Here is a 27,049-nt window from a genome sequence, read left to right on the forward strand (position 1 = left end):
TAAACTGTGTTGAGGAGTTTGCAGTTCATCTTGATGAACTTGATTTTAAGTAGAGATGTGACAGGGTAATTTCAATTTAAGTATATTACTCGAGGTGTCAATGTGGAAGACATATTGTCAGAAGACCAAACTGAAGACAGAGTGAACAATTGGGTTCAATAATAGTCTAGGCAGGAGGTAAATTATGCTTGAAGTAAGAGATGCAGTGGGAATTGACATCAAAGAAATGCAGAATAAATCCACCATGTGATACCACTACACAGCTATTAGAATGACTAAAATTAAAAAGACTGACCATACTCAGTACTGGCAGAAGGTGGAGACACTGGAACTCATACACTGCTGCTGAGGATATAAAGTGGCATAACATTGGAAGAGGTTGGCCATTTCTTAAAAGACTAACTATACATCTACCATACAAACCAGTCATTTCACTCCTAATTATTCACCCAGGACACAAGAAAGCATATTTTTTATACAAAGACTTGTACCAAAATGCTCACATTACTTTTATCTGTGTTACTCAAAAACTGAAAACAAATCACATATCCATCGACAGGTAAATAGATATACATAAATTGTGGTATACTCATACAATGGAATACTAGCAATAAAATACTCAGCAATAAAAAATAAAGTATTAATATAGATACAAAATGGATGAATATCCAAATAGGCAGACAAAAAAGGCAAATTTAGGCAGACAAAAAAATACATTTGTATAAAATTACATAGAATATGTAAACTAATCTATAGTCACAGAAAGCAGACGGATGCTACTTGTGAATGGTATATGTATGAAAAGGCAAAAAGAAGGGATTACAAATGAGCATAAAGAAACTTCTGGGGTGATGGATGTGTTCATTGAGTGTGGTGGTGGTTCTGCAGGTGTATACAATTGCGTGTTACAAACATGGTTTAAATTATAGCATGTTAATTATTCCTCAGTAAAACTGTTTTAAAAATAGGACAGATATTAGAGGTATTTAGGAGAAGAAATTAGTGAAGCCGTTGATTGATTAGATGTGGTGAGGAGAAAGTCAGGATGACTCTCTAGTTTAGTAGATTGGATGGGGAGGTCATAAGACCAACAACAAAAAGTAAGTTAAGTAATACAGATTTGGGAGTTAGATGATAATTATTTTGATTTGGAATGTTTAGCTTAAAGTACGCAAGGAAAATATAGATGATGGTGTCTCACCTGTTGAATGTGGACTTTTAGGCAAAAATCAGGTCCAAGCATACATACATTTAAGTCATCAATACATTGTAAGTAGATATAAACTTGAGTTTGCCCAGATGGCTAAAACCTGAGATGTGGGCAAAGGAAGGGATATTATAAAACATCAACATTTTAGAAGTGTTCAAAAATAGACCCCGGGGTAGGAGATTGAGAATGAAAGGTAAAAGAAGCCAGAGAGCTTGACATTATGGAAGCCAGAAGAAATTTCCTATAAGGAAGGAAATGCTAACAGCATTAAATATTGCACAAACATGGATTCAGATAAAGTTTAAAAGAACTCCACTGAGTTTGGGTATAGGCAGGTCCCTGAGGACTTTAGCTAAAGACCAGAGATGACAGAGTAGTGGGAGAGGAATTGAAATAAGGCTCCAGCAATGTGGATGATTGCTCCTTTTCAGTGACCAGATTATTTGTTTTATATGAATTATTCTCAACTAGTTGGCAAGAGCACTGTCTCTTGAAATTCAAGTACAGTCCTTCAGGAGTGTTCCCCATCTTTCTTGAGTCAGTTACAGAACCACAGTCCCTGACAGAAGTGTGCCCTATCCCCTAAATGCATCAATTAGGATGCAAAGTTGAGAACACTCAATTAGATTTTCAGTGGATCAAGAAAGAGAACAAAAGAATAATAGCCAAAGTAAAAACACTTAGCTTATAACAACTCAGCATTGATTATAAAATATTTCTTAAGTCCCTACTCTGTGTCTATTATTTAATAAAATCCTTATTTCCCTACCTACTTATAAATCACATCTGAACTCATCAACTGTGAAATTTTGTGTCAATAGCCTACTTTTCTATTTTGTAAAGAAAAGACATAGGGTAAGAAATAAAAGCAAGCATTAGCATTTACTAGCATTTCCTGGTAGAACCCACTTCATTGCTATCACTCATGAAGGATAGCGTAAAGCACTCCCTTTAAGTCAGTAAAAATATGCCATCCTGTCTCTCTGCCAGTTACCTTTTGGGCCAGTGAATTTCAATTCAATTGTGTTGCTGCTCTTTAATCATTTTTTCTTAGAATGATTTCTAAAAATGCATATATTCATTCATGGATAAGGAGGAAAACCACCTCCAGTCACTGGCTTGCCTGTGATAGAGAGGCAGAATCTCATTTTCAGACACCATTAAAATACCCACCAAGTCTGTAGAAAGAGACTATTTTCATCTTCCAGTCAACAGCCCCATATGAAAATATCTTTGCCGATCTAGATAAAAAGGAATGTATATGAAAAAGTCTTGAAAACAGTTTTATAAATCTATTTTCTTTTAGCCCCCAGTCCAGTCAAGGAGATATATGTGTATGAAACTAATTATGTATATAAAAATAATAAAATAGGTGTGTGAAAGTAATTCAATTTTAAAATCTTAACTTGCTAGCTATATTTAATAGGACAATTATTCTTTTAGGTATTTTTCTTGTTTGTTTTTACAAAAGTCTGGTTTGAGGTGTCCATTGGTATGTGTATTTTAGTCCTTTTTTAATAAGGCAATTGTGTTTGATTTTATTGAAGACACATCTTTTTGAAATGATAGGGCTATAAACTTCAAGGGAATTTTGGAATTTGATGTTTCTCTGTGTTTTCCAAAGAACACTGATTCTGAAAGATGATGAGTTGAGTGAAAATAATAGTATTTCGTGGTCAAATAAATTTGGGAAATACTTTTTGCTCTATGTCCTTCTCTAGGAACATTGCATTGCATATTAGCACGCTGAAAGATCTGGGCAGCTATAAAATTAAGAAGATACATGTTTAACTTTGTATAACCCAGTATTTGTCATATTTATTTGAGCCAGGAACATCCAAGAAACTAGCATCCTAAAGAATAAACATTTAGAAATTCCCTTATAACCCACTGGTTCAAATGCCCATTTTCAAACCCTTGCTAATTCAGATCCTACATCAGACAAAGGTTTAGAGGCCAAATCTATCATCTTACGGAACTGATGTCAATATGCATCAAGGATGCATATGAAGTAGTTAAAGGCTAGATCTAAGGACATGTGGTAGAAAAGCATGTAATTCAGAAAAAGCCTAGCTTGACCCCTAAGAAGGGGGCGGTAGTGAGAGGGATCAATGAGATAAGGAGTTCCTGTCTGCTTTCTAAACAATGCAGTTTGAACAGAGAAGTGCCTCATCTTTCCTTTTTTCTATCTATTTCTGAATTCTTATCTTCATCACATTAAAAATACCTTGAGAGACCCAAAAGAAAAGCAAGAAGGCATGAGGACTGTACCTCTGTCACAACACTTAGCATCCTGGTCTAAAATGTAATTTACAGTGTACCTGGATCTCACCACTTCCTTGTACAACATCCCCTTCCACTTCCATGTACAATCATATTTTACAACAGTGACACTTTGCAGATGAGTCTAAATCCCAGTAGTTCCTGTGGATAGTAAAACTTACAGAAAGAGCCATAGATTAGGCATGTTTCTAATTAATTATCTGATTCCTAATTAGATATCTTTGTTATTTAGCATTTTTAATCTTGCTTTATTTTCTAACTACTTATCTAGATTATAGAAAACTACATCAAATGGATCTTTGATGTTCAGTTATAGTTATCTCTTTTATCTTCATTGGTTTGCCTTCACTGGTGTTCAAGCTATTATTTTCATGCTCTTTGGGGGATAGTTTAATAATGTATTTTATTGATGTTATTTCTGTAATTATTAAATTGCTAAATATAGTGCAAGTGCTTGAGAAAGTCAATGTTAATTCTCGAATTAAACCAAATTTGTCTTGAAGTATTAATGATGATATAGATGTGGTTGATATTGCTCAAATAAAATGTTAAACTTTCTTTCTCCTTTACAGCCAATATATCAATTGTAGATATAGATACTAATCAGGAGGAGAATATAGCAACTTCGTCTTCTGGAAACAACTTTGGTCTTGACTTGAAAGCAGATGACAAAATATATTTTGGTGGCCTGCCAACGCTGAGAAACTTGAGGTAATTTAGTTTATATGTAAAGCTAAGGATTAAGTTTTAATTAAATGACCACTATGCTCACTAGAGTTCTGAAGTTTAATTACAATAAGAATGTCATATAACCCTTGGTTGCAGAAAGGCCTAATCAAAAACATCATGTTGCATGTTAGAACAACACCAGGATTTAGAAACCAAAGGACTAATTTGACATCTTTGTTGAAGAGATGGATTGGAGTCGCGGTTTCCTTTATATGCACCTGCTGAAAAGAATTATGAAAGTAATTAAAGGTAGAAGCCAGAGTTGAATGTGGATCTTGTAATTGCTGTTCTCCTTCTACATTCACTGGAGATAATGGCACCCTGACATTGCTTAGTGTTCTGAAAATTAGTCAGTGTTCCAGGATGCTATGAGTATAACCTATTTTATTGCTAAGCATTAGCATCATAATGGTGTGTTGGAGCTTTCCCATATGCCTAATACAAGAACTATATTAGTTGTTCTCATGCCCATGCCAACATTTTTTTTTAATTTCACATATGCTTTTTAGCTAGCAGTATGGGGAGACACATTTGCTTCCTAATTTAGTTAGTTCAAAAAATAAAGTAACTAAAAAATGTCAGAAAATACTCACGTGCTATGTAGTTAATTTACTGCTCATTATAAAACATAACATAGTCTATAAGGATGGTACTTGGTGCTCAATAAATGTTAATTAAACTCTAATTAGAATGGGATTAATTGATTTGGTTAAACCATAAGAGTTTATTACAGACTACCATGGTTTTAATTTTTTGTTTTGTTTAATTAGTTTGGTATTTTTTAAAGGGTATAAAAGTTCTGTCTAGGTGTTTCTACTCCAAAAAGACAGATTATGTTTGGAAAAATCCCAGAATAGCTGAAAAGTGTGATGGTCAGTTATTTTCACATTTCTAAATGAGCAGTGAAAGTTCAGTCTCATTCTATGACAGCTAGTGTGCAGGCTGAAATTTCTTCTCCCCAAATCTAAACTCATAGATGAAGCAACTGTCTAATTATCTGATGAGCTTCATGGTGCAAATAAATTGGCTCTGCATTCATTGTAATGTATTTGTGTTAGAAAAATAAATTTAAAGTGTCAAGTCAGAAAAACATTACAAATCAAATTTAAATAGTACCACAGTTATTACCTAGAAATTCATTTGCCAGTCATTCACCAAAAGTTTGTTGAGTATCTACTATGTGACAGGCTCCATACCAAATACTAGGAATCCAGTGGTTGTTCAAATCTAAGATTTGCTTTACAAGATCATTAACCATATATTATTGAGTGAATTAAATACAGCCAAACCTAAGGTTATTCAAATCTAGCTTCATTTATTCTAGTGATGATTTTAATTATCATAAAATAATTTTTAGGAATTATCTATAAAGGTGTGCCTGTTAAGTTCTATAAAATCTGTTAAAATCTGAATCTGTTAAATGAATCTTTATCACTAAAATGTTTTTACTTTCATGATACAGCATTGCATAATTACAGTATACTATTTCCAGAGTGTGGCGCATTATTTCAAAACAGCCATTAGAGGTATATTTGTGATTGATAAAGGAACCAAACATTCATAGTTACCTGTTATTTTGCCTGCAGACAGGTTCTCAGTATGACAAAGTGCAAAAGATGTGGTAAACATAAATTATTTTTACAGGCATTGTTAAGCTCAAGCTCTTTGAGAGGCAATATTTATAAGCCATTCATGAACACTACAGAATAGTGACATTGTACATTTTCCCATTTATTAGATTGATAAGAACAAGTACTTTAAATTCATATTTCAAAGTAAAAATTTTCCAAGTTAATAGTGTGAGCTACGGTCGTATTTTGATTGTAATTTCACTGCCGTCAAGGGTATAAGTCTATTTTTAGTTCTATTGGGGCTTTTGCATTTCTTTCCTTTGTAGATCCCTATGAAATGATTTTTTAAAGATTTATGATTAAAGTTTATTGTTTTACTAAATGAAAATGTAATTATAAGTAAATTGTTTTTATTTTTGTTTTTTTTTCCTCTTTCCCGTTATCTAGTATGAAAGCAAGGTAAAATTTAAATTTATGCATGCCTTCTTCGAGTGCATGGGTTGGGTAAATGTGGCTTCTTAGATAAAGCAGCCGTGCAGAAGCAGAGCAACACCAGTACAGCTTTGTTCATAGTATGTTTCACGAGCAAGCCGTGCATTCTGTGAGAGTTCTCCTGCTGCCCCTTGCTGGCCGACATTCTGCTGCTTACCCACCATCAGTTGGGCTGCAATTTGAGTTGTCTCACCAGCAGTGATGAGATTTGCTCTGCTCACTTGTTCAACCATCTGCACACAGTGCCCCTGGTGACCAGCAGCACACACTCAAAAGGCAGCTGGTCAATTTCTGGTACACAGTCTAGTTCTGGGAAACACGGTAAAGTGGTCTCTTGAGTTGAACCCCGGGCCCTGGCCTCCCTAGTGCCATGCTGTCTGCTGAAGAATCAAACTGTGCTCTCACATGCTTACCACTGCCTTCTTGCTTTTTGCAGGCCTGCAGATATGCAAACATTTACACAGCCTTTGCACCTCTTGTCAAAGCTCTTTATCTATTGACATGTTTATTTAAAACTAGCTATGGTGCCAGATGAAGGAATCTCTGGAAATACTATATTTAAAATAAGTATTTGCGTTAATAGTAAAGAAGTGTGAGATAGTTCTCCTAGCTTCTCAGGAGCATTTTAATTCTTACTTGCATTAGCATAAAAGCTGTGAGCAATGGGCCTCCATAAATGGCTGAACAAACCTCAGAGATGTGCAGGGCTGGTATCCTCTGGCTAGAGCTAACAGCCTGGTGTTTTGGCATTTCAGAGCCCAGCTGTGCCAGATTTCTGGAAAGAAGATAATAAAGCCGAACTGATCCAAGAAATTTTTAAAACCAAGGCTAGATTTTTAATAAGAGAAATAGAATATACAGAAATGAAAGTAGGGAAAAATAAACCATGCGTTTTATCATGATACAGTTTAAGACCACTAGCTGTGCTACATTTGCTGAGATGGCTAAAAAGCGAAGGCTGGCTTTCATGGAAATATATGTTAATAAAATTCTGGGATGGCACTGTGTAGGTTTGTAATTTTGCCTTTGAGTGGTGACCCTCAAGAAACAGGGACCCGTGGTTACCATTGAGTCCAGTCACCTTATGTGACTATTTATCCCCTGTAATTGTCCTAATATTGAGGTTGCTAAATCATATTTTGGAATGGTTCTTTGTGTTTCCATGAAACAATAAACTATATAACTTGTAGGAGTGATTTCCTTTAGTAACAAGACCTCTGAAAAAAATGGTGATAAGTCAGTCTTTCCATAAAGGAAAATATGGAAGCAAGTGAACACTGTTAATGAAATTCACCTTCTCTTTGCATTATGCAAGAAAAATATAAGCGGAATTCTCACCCTACAGTTGGGCATGTTCTTTATAACAACCATCTGACTGAACGAAAAGAAAACCTTGGGAACAAGGAAAAATTATCAATGAAAATAAAGAAGTTCCAGAAAGGAGTGCGGGGGTGGAAACAGACAGACACCTGACATGAAATAAATCACCTGATATACACTGCCAAGGTCTAATTTGTTTTTCCACCTGTTTTTCCTCATGCCATGTGTTTTTCATTAAGAAGATAAAAAAAGGAACTTGGCATCATGGGACAATGAGGAGAGAATTAATCATCACCCTATCAACTACAATATATTGATGCCGACTGGACAGTTTTTACCGATGCTGATTAACACCACATAAAGAATTATCTTTTTCACTTCTATATACCTTCACTATTCAAAATAGTAGCCACAAGTCACAGTAGCTAATTTAATTTAAATTGTAAATTAAATCAAATTAAATAACAATAAATATTCAGTTTCTCATTGAGACAAGCTACATTTCAAGTCCTAATAGCCACATGTGGCTAGTAACTACTGATTTGGACAGTGCAGAACAGACAATATCCATCATCACAGGAAGTTCTGTGGAATAGCACTGTTATAATTAAAGAAGTATCATCATCACTGACATTCTGATAGCCTTTGTTTGTTGAGCACTTACTGTGTGCAGTGCTATTCCTTAATTTATTAAACCTTTGCAATTTGATTATGTAGATACTATGATTATTATTATCATGCCCATTTCACATATCATGCCCATTTCACATATAAGAACACTCAGTCTTGGAGAACTTAGATCACTTGCAACATCTGGACTCAAGGGCAAGGACTTCATTTCCTAATCTGCTGGCACACTTGCCTCATTTTATGAAGTAGTATGCAAAAGTAAACATTCAAGTGTAGTTTGAGTATAAAAGTCATTTTTCAATTTTATTGAAAAAATAAAATGTATGGGTTTTTGCATTTGGTTGCTTTATTTTGTTATTGTTCTAATGTAGAATACAGACTTTGGGGTCAATCTGTAAACTAAATTAATCTGTTAAAAAAAACATTTTTTTATTTTGAGACAGGGATCTCACTCTGTAGCCCAGGCTGGAGTGCAGTGGCTCAACCATAATTCACTGCAGCCTTGGCCTCCTGGGCTCAAAAGATCCTCTCTCCTCAGCATCTCCAAGTAACTGGGACTCCAGGCACACACCAACACGCCCAGCTACTTTTTTTGGAGGGGAGGGCAAAGACAGGGTCTCACTATGTTGCCTCAGGCTGGTCTTGAACTCGTGGCCTCAAGCGATCCTCCCTCTTCGGCCTCCCAAAATGCAGGGATTACAAGAATGAGCCACTACACTCGGTCAGTAAACCTGATTTTTAAACATCTGTTTTTTAGACTATATAATCCAAAAGAATGTTTCTTAGACTTTGTTTTACTTAAAAGCCTTAAAGAGATATGTAATATTATCTTATTTTTTAGCTATCTCCCAAGAAAAAGCCTCAAATTAAAAAAAAATCTTTTTCAAAATAAACATTTTCAGATTTTTTTCTAACTTTTGAGCAAGGTTTTTAAAAACTTTTTGGTATATAGTTTGTTTATGCTGCCTATGCAATTATCTTCTCTTTGGTGAAAAAAATAAAACTTATTTCATTACACATATAAAGCATTAATAAGAAGTCAGTTAATTCCTGTACCTCATGTTTAAATGCTGTGGGTGAGATTATTGTTAAAGGGGAGAAGGACTACAAAAAGACTCCTTCTGCAGGATAACATGAACATCCATTTAGACCAACCAGTAGATAATGGAAACCAGAGTTTGCTGGGTACACGTGTGCACAGTTTGATAGACATGTGCCTGCATGTGTCTGCTCCACAAGGCTTCCTTCCCATAGTCAGAGACTACACTACCATCACCCTAATGATATTGCTTTTGCTTTCCATTTGACTATTCAATAGGCCAGAAGTAAATCTGAAGAAATATTCCGGCTGCCTCAAAGATATTGAAATTTCAAGAACTCCGTACAATATACTCAGTAGTCCCGATTATGTTGGTGTTACCAAAGGATGTTCCCTGGAGGTTGGTCTGTTTTTGATAGTTCTCTAAACACATTTATATCAGATTTCACTTACTTAGTGTGGCTGCTCCTACAAGGATCAGTCTTTTGTTAATATATTTTACTTTTCTACTGATCCTACTCTTAAAAGATAAAGCAAGATTAAAGCATTCTCTAAATTACCATGATAAAAAATGGTATTATGAAGTCCTAGAATTGTGATCCAATTTCCCAAATGTATAGCTCTTCATAGCACATATCATTAATACTAATCTCTTTTCTGTTTTTCTCTTTTTTTCAACACTACTTTTCCCTTTTCCTCATTTTTGTCATCCATTTTAAATTTATTTTACTTTTATGTGTTGTATACAGCTTTATTAGCAACCTTACATTTTTTCTGGAGCCATTCAAGTTTACACAAGTAGCAAGTAGTAATTTACACCGTAACCATTAGTGCATAGTCTGTTGTCTAGAAACTTGAAGTCTAGCCCCCTTGTCTTTGAAATAACATAGACTGGGACCTGTGGCAATCAACTCTGCAAAGACTTGTGTTTGACATGCCTGCAAAGTCCTTTGTTAGCTGATATCCTCAGTAACTCTTCTTTGATGCTAAAGCATCCTAGCATTCCCCTATTTTCCTTTAACTATTTTGCACTGTTTCTTCAGTTGACACTGACCCATATGTGAGAAAGACCCTGGCCATAGCTCTACTCTCTTAAAATATCCATAAGCAAGAGTCAATAGTCAACAGCAAATATTAGCAAGAATTTTATAGAAACTCAATAGTGATGAGCTTGTTTTTAAAATGAAAATGTTAAATATGTCATTCTCATACATTTTTAATTATCCTATCGTAATACAATTATTCATTTTGTCTGCTGCTTCTAATCAAAATTATCTTAAACCACTCCAATAGAATTAGGGAAATGAAGGGAAAATGTGGGTAAAGAAAAAAGTAAATCCACCACTTGAATGATGAGGTTTAAAGACTGGAACAGAACTTTCAGGATCTTCATTGTTCATAGCTACAGGCTCCAATGTGGAATTGGCCATAGACACCCACTCTGAGAAGTTTGGGAATAAGAAAAGAGAAAATACATTAAGAACTAAAACTGTAAGGACCCATACTGGCTTCTTAAAGGAAGTTTTACTGAGAATTTTAATCTTCAAAGCCTAACTCTCATTCACATTCAAAAGATATATACACGAGGATGGAAACTGTCCGGAAAATGAATAGCCTCGGCACGTGGAAATTATGATTCCGTAAAGGCACTTCGCAGTAACCAGGAATTATTTTGCAACTAAAATATGAGGCAGAAATTTGATGTGGATAAATATTGAAAAGTCTGCACAGTAGTTTTATCTGAACTATCTAAAACTCCATGATTTGAAAATTGGAATAGAAAACAGATTATACATTTTACCAGCTCTTGTGTCATTTAACTGGTCTTGAAACACTGTGGGAGGAAAATAGCCTACATTAAAGGATTCTTTGCTTTTACTCCTACAAAATCTAGGACTTTAAAAATGAATATTTTAAGCACTTTAAATTCCTAACTATATGGGCTTGCTTAAATAAATACTAGCAAATTCATAAAGTGGAAAGTCCTCCTGCCATTAAAAGTGACTGTCTACACTTACTGAGAGAGTGATATCTTCCACATATGTAAGAAAAAAAGTCATTAGAAATGAACATGTCTATCAAGATTCATTTTAAATATAGGGAGGAGGAGAGAGGAAGATGGCAAGGTTGTGAAAGAGTGAATGAATGAATGAACGAATTATAGAAAGCTATATGCTTCTGCACAGCTTTGAGATTGAGATGGGGAGCTGATTTTCTCCCTTTTGCACCTTATTTACATTTCTACTTGAAATGTAACTGTTTTAATTTTATACTGAGCAAGGACAATGGTATTACTTTAATATTGAGAAAAAACTAGACTATGCGATGTTTGGTTTATTTATTTTTAAGGTTTGGTCTTATCACTGAGGAAAAATGCAGACACAGATAATGGTCATACCCATCTGTAAAACATAAACAATTAAGTGATAGAGTTTATTCAAGAGATATTAATTACAGTGTTTTCAAAGGAAACTTAGGGACAATCTCCCTAGACATGTACCTGCTTGTGTGTCAGTTTGACTTAAATCTTTGGTTTAAACAACAACAAAAAAAAGGTACCTAACAGTGATAATCTTCTATATTTAAAATCAAAAGCTCTAGAATAAAAGTAGAGGCTATAATTCTGATTTTAACAAAAACTGCTCCGAAGATTTGAAGTTATCATATAACTAGAAATAATATTTCTTCAACTGCTCTTAAACTTTCCATGTTTTCCTGCTTTCTAAAACTATGATCTATTTCATAATCACATTAATTGCATCGAGGAGGGTGAGTGAGATGGAGAACTTATTTAAATTTTCATTTCTAATGGTTTCTACTCTTCTTTTCCTTTACTCACAGAATGTTTACACAGTTAGCTTTCCTAAGCCTGGTTTTGTGGAGCTCTCCCCTGTGCCAATTGATGTAGGAACAGAAATCAACCTGTCATTCAGCACCAAGAATGAGTCCGGCATCATTCTTTTGGGAAGTGGAGGGACACCAGCACCACCTAGGAGAAAACGAAGGCAGACTGGACAGGTACCCTCACACCTAGCTGATAATGCATTTTCCCTAATGCTTATATAAAGCAGTTAACTTACTTTTGTATTTTTAGTTTCGTATCATTTATTTCTGCTCTCATCTTGGCTAGCAAGGACTGAACATTCCATTTTTCCATGCTGGCCTATTTCACTCGCATCATCTCCCCAGGACAATTGTCTTATCTAGGATGTTCCTGTTGATCAATTGTAGGTGCAAAGTCACCCTCATATTTGCACCTATATTTCCTATGGGTTTAACATATGCATATGTAAAGAGGACAGCTTAAAATATATTCACATTATCTTAATTTCTACTGTCTCCAAGTTCGACTCCTTACCAAATCTGTAGACAGTCAGCTTTGGTCCCTTAAATTTAAATGTAAATTCCTCTAAGATCATTTTCCCAGTTGCACAAGCTGAAGTAATAGTCTTTTGGGCCTGACTCATCCCATCCTCTCTGGACACAAAGAAGGGCAGAAAATGGATCTGGGAGAAAGCAAGTAGAACACAACCAACACAGACAGGGACAATTTTATCCCAATAGCATTCAAGGATGTCAAAGCCTAAAGAATATCAACCAGCCGGGTGTAGTGGCCCATGTCTGTAATCCCAGCACTTTGGCAGGTCAAAGCAGGAGGATCGTTTGAGCCCAGGAGTTTGAAACTAGGCTAGGCAGCATGATAAGACCCTGTCTCTACAAAAAATGTTTGAAAATTAACTGGGCATGGTCGTGCACAACTGTGGTCCCAGCTATTCAGGACTGCTATTCAGCTGTTCACACCACCACACTCTAGCCTGGATGACAGAGTGAGACTCTGTCTCAAAATTTTTTTTAAAAAAGAGTATCAATTTTGCAAGGACATAAACTTTAGTATCTATATCCCCTGTCCATTTGATTCTGTTAAAAGCAATCCCTCAAGTGCCCAGATTTAAGCATCATACCTCTTATTGCCTTGGTATTCTTTAATATATCTTCAATCACATTTTTTAAAACGTAATTTTCCATTTAATCTAGTTTTTCTCAATGAAAGGGTTCATAGGAATTATTTTGTCTGCCATGACCAAAAGAACACAATGCGTTACAAATATATCCTTAAGTATGCACATACCCTTGTAAACCAGATCATGTTATTTGTGATTACGTGTTTTAAAAATCAATTTTAGTATGTAACATTTAGTGATCAATCATATTATGTAACAAATCTTATTTATTTTTCTAAAAAATACAAAGCCCACACAAAATATTCACAAAGAGAACCCAAAGATGTATAACCACGAGTAACTTGGATTATTTCAGGAATGCAGAAGTGGTTTAATGTTAGAAAATCAAAATATCGGCCAGGCACAGTGGCTCACGCCTGTAATCTCAGCACTTTGGGAGGCCAAGGTGGGTAGATCACAAGGTCAGGATTTCGAGACCAGCCTGGCCAACATAGTGAAACCCTGTCTAATTTGTATACTAAAAATACAAAAAATTAGCCAGGCATGGTAGCAGGTGCCTGTAATCCCAGCTACTTGGGAGGCTGAGGCAGGAGAATTGCTTGAACCTGGGAGGCCGAGGTTGCAGTGAGCCGAGATTGCGCCATTGCACTCCAGCCTGCGCAACAATGTGAGACTCCGACTCAAAAAAAAAAAAAGAAAAAAGAAAAAAAAGAAAATCTAAAAATAATATAATCTTGTCAATAGATAGAAAAAAACATTTGGTAAAATTTAACAGTCATTCATGATTTTTAAAAAATACTTAAGTAAACTAAGAGGAAGTAACTTCCTTAGCCATCTATTAAAAAAAAACTATAACAAGTATTCCTGATTTAAAAAAAAGACATTATAAACATTTGCTATAAAATCAAGCCCAAGAAACAGATGACTATTTTGACTGCACTGATCTTAGCTAGCATAGTAAGAAAAGAACAAGTAAATATAGCACAAGAACAAGAATAAGAACAAATATATAAGCTAAGAATCATTATAACAAAATAGACATAAAGCCCATATGGAGAAAATTATAAAATTTCATTGAATGATACCAAAGTATTTCTCAATGATTATAGTCAATAAATTGGTATAGTCAACATGTTAATGAAGATATTAAAGACTCAATATTAAAAATATGTCATTTCTCCCCAAAATGTTATGTAGATTCAATTATAATAAAAATATCACCTTATTTTTCTGTGAATCATGACAGCTTATTCTAAAATTTATATCAAAGATGAAATTCCTAGAATAGAAGAATAGCGTAGTTGGGGCTGTTCCACCAGATATCAGCACATTAGAAGGTAAAGTTTTGTATTGTGGAACTATCATGTTAATTCATGTATAACTGTGCAAATAGGAGAGAATTGAGAACCCTGAAAATACACAAGCATAGATGGAAACAGCATTTGACAATAAGTGGCATTGCATTTCATTTAAAAAAGACAACAGTGAACTGTTCAGTGAATGATTTCAGGGCAATTGGTTATTCATATGGAAAAGATGAAACTAAATTTCTTTTTCATATCAAACCAAAAAATAAATTCACAATAAATTAAAGTCTTAAATATGGAAGGACAAAAATCTTTAAAATTCTTAGAAGGAAATATACCAGGATTAAATTTTGACCTTCGGGAAAAGAACACTTGATTGAACAAAACAAGATTATAAGTGGAACTGCATTAAAATTAAACTCTTTGGTCATCAAACAACACAAAACACAAGCCTCAGTCTGGAAATGCACAGTATATATAATCTACAGGGAATACAGTCCTTGTCCCCAAAAGGGGAAAAGCTCACTGCAGTTTATAATGGGATATCAAAACCATACTGGTTGCTATAGTATTAGAAAGAACAGTATTGGAAATATGTGAATCAAAGAGTGCCCTTGATCACTGCTGGTAGAAAAAGTAAATTTCTAAAGCCACTTTGGAAAACAATTTGGCACTATCTTCTGAAGTTGAACATGTGCATACTCTCTACAAGCCAGCAATTCCACTCCTGGGTACAGACCCAGATTTTTGCACATGTGCATAATAAGACATGTACAAGAATGTTTATAGAAGTATTCTTTATAATAGCAGAGAAACTAGAAACAACCCAAGTGTTCATCAGCTGGAGAACAGAGAGGCAAACTGTGGCACTTTTGCATAATGGGATATCAAGGAATAAGAAAAAGGAATAAATTATAACTAAATATAACAACATAATAAATAGAAAATAAATAAAAATGAAAAATGTGCTATATGGTACCATTTTTGTAGATTTCTCATACAAGTAGCACTAAACAACATATTGTTTACAGACACATGTGAATTTCAAAAATATTTTTTAAAAGTAAGGTAATGATAAACATAAAATCCACATTTGTGGTTACCTCTGAGATGGAGAAGCAAGGAGATGGTATTAGAAAGAAACTCATAAGAGATGCAATGGTATTGTTTCTGAAATTTGGTGGTAGATTTACAGGTATTCATTTTATTATACAGTGTTAACGCAGCTTCATCGTTTACATGTATATCACTCATATTGTGAAGAATATATCAAATAGTCGTAATAAAAATATTTTTGAAGAGTAGAGGGAGAAAAGTGTTATTTTATTTCATTTCTTACTACACATAATAAGCACTAAATAAATATAAAATACAAATGCCCTCGTCAATTTTTTTGTTTATCTTGAAAAATAAACTTTTTTCTCATATGGCAAATGATAAGCTAGTTATAATAAGAATACCAGACCAAATATTCTGAAATAGCTTTCCACTAAAGGATACTTGATTCCTTCATCATTGCCAGATATTTAAACACTACCTACTGGCTCCAAATTTCTCCTCTTCAAGACAAAAGAAATGAATGTGAATCACCAGCTTTCAGGATAGTGCTTAAAATAAAACAGATTCCTATTAAAACAATTACAATAAGAAAACACTAAGTAGTATAGTATAAAGTAAGTTAAAATGACATTTTAATGTTTTAACATTTTAATAACTCATGTCTACTTTATAAAATATCATAGTATATGCTGTCTGAAGGAGGAACCAATGTTAAATAGTATAAGTCTGTTAGACATAATTAGATTTAGATTCAGGGCTGGTTAAATTGACAAGTTTTATATTTCAAAGCTAACGGTTTTGATACCCATAGAGTTATTTGTGATTCCTTTCTGCTAAATGGGTTTGATATGTCAAACCATCCACGAGCTAAGGAATTTTTAATTGAGTAGTTTGTGTTTTCCCTTTGACAGATGGTGAGCACTTATCCAGATCCTCAAAATGTTCTGTGGTGGACACGTAACTACATACATGATTTAGTAAATTATTGGAACATGATGATGTTTGATGGAAACTGTCTCTACCACCATAGATGACTCATGGAGAACTGAGCCATCACTGTGTGGCAGGTGCCCCCATACTCCACAAGAAAGGGAGAGCACGTGGCATCAGCTCTAGGGACAAGGACTGCATTCAGGCTCCCTGGGGTTCATGATGGGATATCAAAACCACACTGGTTGCTATAGTAACAGTAGCAAGAAGAAAGCAGGCACGCTTGTGGATGAAAAATTATCTTCCTTCTTTCTAAATGTGGGAGGCAGGTTACATGTTTGTGATAGCGATCTATTCTACCAGCTCAGAGAACAAATTGAAGTCTAAATACTCAGAATGCCACAAGGTTGAGAGTCAGGCCTGATTCTCAGAAGCTAGCTGTCCACTTGTGAATATAAGGGAGAGGGATTTTGTTGACACCCTTTGTCTCCTGATGGGTTTTATAAGTTAGAGGACCAACGCAAGCACAGCTGTTACTTTCAGCATCACAAATCTGCTTTGCAGAGAACTGCTATATTAATATATCCACTTTCCAGATCATCTCACAAGCAAAAATGGTAAATGATTAGAAAGATATTTCCAGCTGTTTTCAAAACCGTTTGAGAAAATAAAGTCTTAATTTCTCAGGTAAGATCTCAGAGCAGACGAACCTGTGGTTCTGCCAGGGAATCTCTAAAGCTAAGCCATAAATGAGACTTCTGTTTAATCTTCAATAACCACTTGCTGTTGCAGGCCTATTATGCAATACTCCTCAACAGGGGCCGTCTGGAAGTGCATCTCTCCACAGGGGCACGAACAATGAGGAAAATTGTCATCAGACCAGAGCCGAATCTGTTTCATGATGGAAGAGAACATTCCGTTCATGTAGAGCGAACTAGAGGGTAACAATAGCACTAAAATATTTATTATTGTAACTCAGGTGAACTTCCTTTGCTAGCATTGGTATCCATCAGTATCTGCCTGAACCTCTGTGTGTGTGGACCTACTATGCATTGCAAAAGGATACCGTAGCTTAATTCCCTCTTCTTTACTTTTCATACTTCGGGAACCTCATTTGCCTCAGCCCTTAGGAGTTCTACCCTTAACATTTTTATTCGTGCAGTTATCTCCACCTTTGGAAAAACCAAATGCATTTTCTGAAGCTATAAATAAGAAAAATCCCTCCCTCTGCCCCTCTTAAATATTACCTCCTCAAATAAGGTACGCACACAGCGAAACACACAAATCAGCTCCACTGGAGCCAGCAGGCTTTGGCGGTTTCTATCTCATTCAGGTTCCAAAGCAGTTATGGCAGCTGCTTAGCTGTCACAGATACAGAGTGTGGCAGCAGCTGCAGGACCTATTGAGCCTATTAAGTGCATATCTTGTCCCTGTCCCCCTTCCCAAGGTTTGCAGGGTCCCTGCAGAGTGGCTTTCTGAGGGAACAGAATCAAGGGAGGGGAGGAAAATGACTGCTGCCGTGAGCCTGGCCACCTTTCTACAAATCTACCAGAGTGCTTGCCCCAGCCCTGGGCCAGGGAATTGGCTTTACTCATGCACAAACTGATGACTTTCTTTAGAATGCTGCAATACTTTATACTTACTTTATTAGGAAAGTCATCTGTATTTTTCATCAAAATATTGTATGACAACTCAGAGAGATAATTAGTTTAGAAGGACAATTAGAGAAAAAAGAAACAGAAGCCCAGAGACTTCAGGGGTTCAGACCTCCAAGCCAGCAATCCATTTATCAGACTGAAGACATAGAAAAGAACTGGAAATCCAATTTGATGAGGCCTCAAAACACAGAGGATACTTTTAAATGCAACGAGTATGAATATGTAGCAGTAGTTCAGCCAAGCCAATACTATCCTGCAGTGAAAGACCTACATTTACTAATTATCCTCTTGTGGAAAACATTTAGATAAGTAATAAAGATTTCTTACCTTCTAAGTAAACAACAAAGCTCTCCTCAGTTTTTATTATTATTATTATTAGGTAGAGGATTAGGCTGTAGGATGAATTGATACAAAGCATTCATGCAGAATGGCTACTGAGACGTTTAGAAACCATGATCGAGACAAATGAGGGATCATTTATTTGGACAAACTGAGAACTTTTACTAATCTAATAGCCAGATATTATAGTCATGGTCTCTGAGGAGAAATGCAAACTGAATGCTCTCATTTGAATCTTAGAATGCTTTAGAATCCTGGTTTCACATGTCTTCTAGATTAGATGTTAGGCCCTTTGACAAACTTTAATCCTTTTCATTGTGGAAAGGACTTTTTAAAAGATTTAAACTTTAGCCGGGCGTGGTGGCTCACACCTGTAATCCCAGCACTTTGGGAGGCCAAGGCAGGTGGACCATGAGGTCAGGAGCTCGAGACCAGCCTGGCCAATATGGTGAAACCCCGTCTCTACTAAAAATGCAAAAACATTAGCCAGACATGGTGGTAGGCGCCTGTAATCACAGCTACTCTGGAGGCTGAGGCAGGAGAAATGCTTAAACCAGGGGGACAGAGGTTTCAGTGAGCCGAGATCGCACCACTGCACTCCAGCCTGGGCAACAGAGCAAGACTCCAACTCGGAAAAAACAAAACAAAACAAAAACATTTAAACTTTAAGGAATTTCAATAAGTAACTGCAGATTTGAGAAATTAGTTGACCAAAATCACTCAAAATGTGTTATTTTGTTGAGAAAGAATTCTGGAATTCCCAAATGCATTACACTGTTGTACCACTATGTCCTTTTAACAGGTGCTTCTTCAAGAAGGGCATTTTATTATGCCAACTTCACAGCTGTTGACCATCAATCCAACCTTTATTTGATTAAGCTCAGTATATAGTACATCACTGGAAACCAGTCGTTTGGTTAATTGGCCATATAAACAAACAGTTTTGCCATTCATTGTTAATTACAGGATAATATATGAGACATATTAGTGTGTAGTCACTGAACTCTGTGCCAAAACAATAATACATTTGCTACCATAATGGCTCATTCGGCACTCTAAGGTTAAAATGCAATCTACTCTATAAGCAAGTGCCACATTCAACTGATTGACCAGAGATCGCAAGTGACCATGAGAACTTCACCCAGAAAAAATTTTTAATGCTTTATATGCCTATTCTATGGCATGATTTGTGTCACATACTAGACAAAGATGATTTGTTTTCATTGTTCTGAATGTATGTGAGATCTGTAATAACATCCTTTCATCACAGATGAGAAAATATTAACTAACTTGCCCAAAATCATGTGCTACAAATAACAGGACCAGGTATTAAATGAGATGATATATTTGACTTAAATACCTCCATCTATACACAGCCAATAGATTATTCTTACGTTTTTGTGTGACCATAAAGGTTTATATTACTAAATGTTGATTATGATGTATGATTATTAATTTGGAGATATTTGCATTATCCCAACACTTTTCAGACTATGCATTGTCAATCATCATTTCTTTTCCTAAAATCCTGGACAAAATGACAGCTTTAATACCGCCTCACAAAATAATTGGATTTTTACCAAACTGGGGGCCAAGGTTCTCAAGAAGCTCCTTCTCCCTTGTCCTCTGCCTCTCTTTGCTCCTCCTCCCTCATTCTCTCTCCCTTCCACCCCTTCATCTGGAAAAATCTCCCTTTAGTCACTTTGGTATCTAATTTCTTGGCACTCCAGTGACCTCTGCCTCCTATATCTGCTTTGTCCTCTGATACTTCTCCTGGCATCCGCCTTGGTGGCCAGCAGTTCTTACTGGACAAAAACATCAAACCCTAAGAGCCTGAAGTAGTTACTTAAGCAAATAGGACAAGCAACTGAACTGAGTTTTTCTTCTGGGAAAGCTTTCTTCACACAGGTACAGAAATAGGCTAAAGGTCAGGAAGTAGGGTGAGATATTTTAGGAGTCATTTGGGGTTTCCAGAATGAGATAAAGATTTTAACACTGAACCCTAAATATTTTCTTTCTTAACATCCAAAGTATGTTCAAACAGAAAAAAGATTAGATTCTATTTATTATGTAAATTGCAAACATTAGGACACTTATTTCTCTTAATATCTTCTTCCACATGTGCAATCCAATTGATATGGTTTAAAAAAAAATCTTAAACCCACATTCCAAACAAATAAGAAATAGGGTATAAGTAATCAAGTAATTATGAAACTCTAAGAATCAGCCATTGAAACTGTAAAAAAAAAAAAATAAAGCTGACCTATTACAATACTAAATTAATACAAAGTTTAATGTACCTTTTTGCACATAGCAGGCCTCAGTAAAAAGCTGTTAAATAAATACTTTTTAAAAATGGAAAACACACCAGAATCATAATGGACATATTGGCAATGTCTTTCTCAATAAAAACTAAATAAATGATCTAGATTTGATGTTCCTAAAAGGTAAAATAGGAGCAGGATTTAGCTGTAGTTTTCTAGCAATGCCCTTTTTAAGTAATACAGCCTCAGGGCAATCCCTTAATTAATATTTTCCGCTGTTTGAAGTAGGTATTTTTATCTCCATCTTATAAATGAATGAAATGGACCTGAGCATGATTAAATAACTTGCCCAAGGTCACACAGCCAGTAAGCTTCCACACTAGTACTTAATTCCAGTATGTTCCTCCTGAAAGCCCACACTCATTCTCCATCACCACCCTGTGAATTGGTTTAAAAAAAATAAGGGTCACTATGATGGTCCTTGTGGCGGAACCACACTACAGAGAGAGGCTACACCAGAAAGAGGAAGCCCTCTAGCTTTTTAAAATTCTAATCAAGAACAGAGATTTACTCTCCTTGGACAATCTTTAACAGAGGCTTATATCCTTCATTAAAACCTTAGGAGCCCTGTGATATCATGTTGCTAAGAGGCTGCTTTCAGCTAAAGGGGAAAAAGAGTGTAGGGGAGGGGCTTCTCCGTGAGTCACACATACCCGGAAGTGAGTGGTTTTCTGAAATTCTCATCTCAGAAAACCACCGACACTCTTAGCAAGGAAGCTGAACCTCCTGGGTTTTGCCAACACATTTTTCCATAGTTTGGTAAAGAAACCTCAAAAGTATGTCATTTCCCCCTATTTTCTCTTTGAAACTAAATTTTACCGGTCCCTTCTTCACCCCCTTAACAGTGACGTTTTGAGCCACAGCGAAATCCATTTTTTGTCCCTTTCTCTTACTTTTGAATTATCTTACTTGTAAAGTGCCAATTCAGAGCATCTTTACCCTGGCTTACTGTTTTTTCCAGTTCTACATGTGGTTTTTCTTCTTTATAAAGTCAAGTAAGAGGGCACTTTAGGACTGAGGTTTCCACCCAAGTACTCCGGTTTTCTCTCCAGATATGAAGTAAGTTTTCAGTAATCCATTCATGATCCCTGGGCTAGTGACTAATGCTTATGACTAATAGCACCATGATGACTGTTAAGACCGAAACTCAAAACTTGCTTCCGGAACAAAAGAGAAAATGCCTTTGGTCATTTTCATCAGAACTCTTTGTCTCCTTCTGATTCTTGGCCCAGGGATCCAAGGATTGTTGTAAATAAGTAGCATGAGGTTCTCAGTTAGCAGTGTGTGAGTTATCTCTCATAAGCAAATTAGGAAAATTAATGAAACAGCCACTAAGGAAAATCATTGCAAGGAACAATTAGCAGGGTGTCCTTGCCTGCCTCTTCTATTCAAAAGCCATCAGCTACATTCTTTATAAAATGTGCTTTAAGTGTTTGCTGTTGATTCCTGCAATCTAAGCTCTCAGGAGCATGGTTTGTTCCCTAGCAAGAAGATAATAGCCAGCACAACCCAAGGAAGACCCCATGCTATGCTAAACCTGCCAACTCTTATACAGTTAGACATTACTGCACACTGCAGAAGCCTCAGTTCTCACAGGCTCATGTGTTGGGCTGCACAGCGCTGTTGTCAGCTCTACAAGAGGCTAATGTTGCAGTGCGCCATGACCTGGTTTCAGTAAACTTTCAGGAAGAGTGAACGAGGGAGTCATGGGACGAGATCCTGAGAACAGCGTTTGCTTAGTGTAGAATTCCTAAGCATCCAATTTTGGCTCCCTTAAAAGCTATGGTTGAGAGGGGTGAAGGGTGGCAGGAAAGAATTTGATTTCCAACTGTATTGAATGAGATGTGACTTATACTTGTTTATTTTTAATATTTTATCAGCATCTTTACAGTTCAAGTGGATGAAAACAGAAGATACATGCAAAACCTGACAGTTGAACAGCCTATCGAAGTTAAAAAGCTTTTCGTTGGGGGTGCTCCACCTGAATTTCAACCTTCCCCACTCAGAAATATTCCTCCTTTTGAAGGCTGCATATGGAATCTTGTTATTAACTCTGTGTAAGTGGATCTCCTCATTACTACTACTAATTTTTTATTTTTATTTCTTGCTATTAGGGGTCCCAATGCATCTACATTGTCTACAGCTATGCAGGGGAGGAGGGAAACAATGAGGATCTTCAATTTAGACTGAGAAAAGCACACTAATGGACTTAAAAAGGCATGCGGGGATTGGGCTTAATTGTAAGGAAGCAAAAAAATGAAAATAAAAAAATCTTATTTATTACATTCTATTAGCCCCATGGACTTTGCAAGGCCTGTGTCCTTCAAAAATGCTGACATTGGTCGCTGTGCCCATCAGAAACTCCGTGAAGATGAAGATGGAGCAGCTCCAGCTGAAATAGTTATCCAGCCTGAGCCAGTTCCCACCCCAGCCTTTCCTACGCCCACCCCAGTTCTGACACATGTAAGTGTTTATATTATCCCCATTGCTTTCTAATTTTTACCCAGTATTCTGAGTCATTTCAGAAGGAAGATTATTCAGGATATCTAGTACACTCTGATATTAGAATTGAAAGAAATATAACCTGTCTATCAAAACCTATTCTTACATCTTCATTGAATGACTTACCTATATTTCCTTCTTCAATTTTGTTTACAAAACAGTACATTTTCAGTTGAAATGTTGGAAAACACAGAAATATCCAGAATCATGAATAAAAGACGCTTATAATACCATGACAGAGGCAACCATGTTGGTTTCCAGGCCCTTTTATCTGCATAGTAGATGTCCTACCTTGTATACAATTTGGTGTCCTGTTTTTAGAAACTAGTAATACACCACTAAAACTGTTTCTAGGCCAGGCACGGTGGCTCACGCCTGTAATCCTAGCACTTTGGGAGGCCAAGGCAGGCAGATTGCCTGAGCTCAGGAGTTCAAGACCAGCCTGGGCAACCACGGTGAAACCCCGTCTCTTCTAAAATGCAAAAAAATAGCCTGGCATGGCGGCGTGCACCTGTAGTCCCAGCTACTCAGGAGGCTGAGGCAGGAGAATCGCTTGAACCCAGGAGGCGGAGGTTACAGTGAGCCGAGATCACGCCACTGTACTCCAGCCTGGGCAACAGAGCGAGACTCCATCTCCAAAAAATAAAAATAAATAAATAAATAAAAACTGTATCTAAACATCATATAAATGGGTATGTCTAATATGATTTTATGTTAAGTATATATACACACAGAGACACACAACTATTTTGTAGTATTGGAGGTCATATAGCCTTGATTAGAGCATGGGCTCAAGTCAGACTGCTGGTGTTCAAATCTGAGCACTGTAACCAACCATCTGTGTGAATTTGGGAAAGCTACCTATCCAATCTATTTCTCAGTTTCCCATCCAAGTACTAACCAGGCCCAACCCTGCTTAGCTTTTGAGATCAGAAAAGATCGGATGCTTTCAGGGTGATTTGGCCATAGACTATTTCTGTTTCCTCATCTGTCAAATGAGGATATTAACAGCACAGACATCAAAAAGACTTTGTATCAGAGTTTTAAAAGATAATGTTTGTTAAATGACTCACATATACTGAACGTTTAATAAATGGCATAAGTACTATGTAGTAATGACAATAATGAGTACTTTCACCAGCCCAGGGCTAAACAATTTTCATTCAATATTATATGTAATTCTCATAACGGCTCTGTAAAATATAGTCTTTCTACTTTTAGTCGAGTTAATAAGAATTAGCTATCTTAAGCAACCAACCCACTCACACCACTAGTAAAAGGCAGAGGAAGAATTTTATTCTAGCAAGTCAGACTCTAAAGTCTGACTCCTTATCTCTGGAACACTCTGCCTTTCCAATTTATTCTACTTTTAATAGACCATGGTAGGCTATTGAGAGTGTTTCCAGTTTTTCACTATTAGAAACTATACTCTGATGAACTCCTCTATGCATCAAGCTTTTTCATTATTTCCAGTTATTCTTAAAATAGATAAGTAGTTAGGAAATTATAAGGCCAAAAGATGAATGTGTGTAAGGTTTTCAATACACATACCTGAATTGTTTCTTCCACAGGCTATGCCAATTTACATTCTTATCACCAATACAACAGAGATGGTCACAGTCACTACACTCTTAACAGCTCATGTGTTGTGGTTATATTCCATACCAGTAATGGGTGGGCAATGTTGTCTTGAGTGCAGATCTTGAAAACTCTTGAATATCTCATTCTCTTCCTTAGTGTCCACAATGGAATTGGTTGAGCAATGTGCTCCTTGCACTAGAAATAGTTATTCAATGAGAGGCCAAATAGCCATCATTCAAGAAAACTGGTTATTTACTCCAAGCATCCTTTCATTCTTTGTAAAATAGGGATATTTCATCTATCTTGCCTACAACATAGAGTTATGAAAAATCAAATGGGATAACGTATGCGGAAGTTATCTGAAAACTGGAAAAAGCATACCCACATAGACACTCTGAGGAATCCCTGCATTTAGTGAATAACTACTATGTGTCCAGTACTCTGCCAGGCATTTCATATCTGTTATTTCATTTGATTCCCACCCTATTAATTGTTTCATTTACATTTATTTATATTGCCAGAAGTATTATATTTCACAAAGGAAAATACCTAAGATCACACAGCTAGCAAGTGGAAAGCTGTCAGTCATGGGGGGTTAGTTCCAGGAGTTGATTTCATCCTAAAGCATTCCTGAGATCTGCCACATGGATTTCAGAATGTTTCCTCAGCTCTTTCATAATTCAGCCACAAGTTAGATCTTTGCTTAGCAAAGGTAAGGTTAATGATCCTCCTCTTCACCCTTATATACCTGAAAATCATGTGTTTCTCAGACTCATAAACATGTTTTCAGTTGAAGAATTAGAAAACATCATGAGTTGAATAAACTTTTTTGACCTTGGATCCTAATGTCCACTTATAAAAATGTTTCTAGGAGCAAACAGCCTAATTTCTAAATGACTAACTTAAAATTATAAACTAAAATTGGCAAGAGCCCTAAAGATCATCTGGTCCAATCACCATCTTAATGCATGGGTTCCTTTTACATGATACTTACAGCCTTTGCCTGAACATTTCATTGACAAGATTTTCCAGTGTTATGACAAGGCAGGCTCGAGTTGTTAGAAAGCCATTGGTTACATTAAGTTAAAACTGAGTCCCTAAAACTTCTATGTAATGATTGTATTTCTATAGGCAAACACCTTACATTTATGTGTCCTCTGTCTAACATCCCTTCAATAATTTGAAAATAGCTAAGTCTTCTCCTTCCCTAGGCTAACCATTTCCCTAGCTTAGGTATTCTTTTTGTATTATCTCATTTCTAATTGCTATCCCCTCCATGATCAGTATTCTTAAATTTGAAATATTCCCTTCATAATATGGCACCTACTACTCAAAAGGAAGTCACCAGCTCAGGGGACAGTGTGACCCCTCCCTCCCTTAATTGTTACCATATTTCTATTAATGCACCTAAGAATGTTTTAATGTTTTTAATAGATATATCATGCTACTAATTCCAAATCGGGTACCATATTCAATCAAGCAGAACCTCATGGACCTTCTTCTCTACCACTAGAACATCCTCCAGGCAGCTCTCTCAGCCTGTGCTGGTTTGGATTTTTAGGGATAACCCTGCCAGCCTCCATGGATCACCTTACTTTTCTAAGTACTTACACAAACTTCATTTTATAGGGCCTCTCAAGCACATTTTTATGTGGTATTTAGAGATCACACTTTTTCCTTTTTTCTCAAAATAAAGATACTTGCCCATCTGGGAATGGAGATTTTTACTCATTTAAGGTTCTTTTTTTTTTTTATAACCTTCTGTTCTAATTTCGATTTCCATTTCCTCTCAGCAGTGTATGTTTTAACTTTTCCGAAAACAGAGCATTCCACTTAGTAGATGAGACAGAAGCAAAAAGTTGAGTAGCATGCCAAATTGGTTGGTTTAGAAAGAATCACAGAACATTAGAGCTAGAAGACACCCTAAAGATTCCAACTCTTAACTTGCACATGAGGAAAGAAAGCCCTCAAACTTACAGCATGGCCCAGGGGGTTACACACATGAGCGATAGTTGGCACTAAAACCCAGATATCTAAATTCCAACTGCTATTTCACCTTCTTTTTTTTTGTTTGTTTGTTTGTTTTTTTTTTGAGATGGAGTTTCACTCTTGT

General features: G+C 36.1%; 1 protein-coding gene across 6 annotated transcripts in view; it reads left to right on the forward strand.

Annotated features, from left to right (window-relative positions):
• Positions 1-27,049, forward strand: part of LAMA2 (laminin subunit alpha 2) — a 631,365-nt gene that overhangs the window by 583,982 nt on the left and 20,334 nt on the right. For 5 of the 6 annotated variants that reach the window (XM_055391635.2, XM_055391626.2, XM_055391631.2 and 2 more), the window contains 7 exons: positions 4,066-4,204; positions 6,241-6,252; positions 9,554-9,674; positions 12,116-12,292; positions 17,325-17,473; positions 22,734-22,910; positions 23,148-23,316. In XM_055391635.2, the coding sequence (XP_055247610.1) occupies positions 4,066-4,204; positions 6,241-6,252; positions 9,554-9,674; positions 12,116-12,292; positions 17,325-17,473; positions 22,734-22,910; positions 23,148-23,316 (944 nt within the window). The remainder of the gene's footprint in view (positions 1-4,065; positions 4,205-6,240; positions 6,253-9,553; positions 9,675-12,115; positions 12,293-17,324; positions 17,474-22,733; positions 22,911-23,147; positions 23,317-27,049) is intronic. The other variant, XM_055391636.2, reaches the window with a different exon arrangement.

This window comes from Gorilla gorilla, chromosome 5 (assembly GCF_029281585.2).
Source record: "Gorilla gorilla gorilla isolate KB3781 chromosome 5, NHGRI_mGorGor1-v2.1_pri, whole genome shotgun sequence".
Lineage (NCBI taxonomy): Eukaryota > Metazoa > Chordata > Mammalia > Primates > Hominidae > Gorilla > Gorilla gorilla.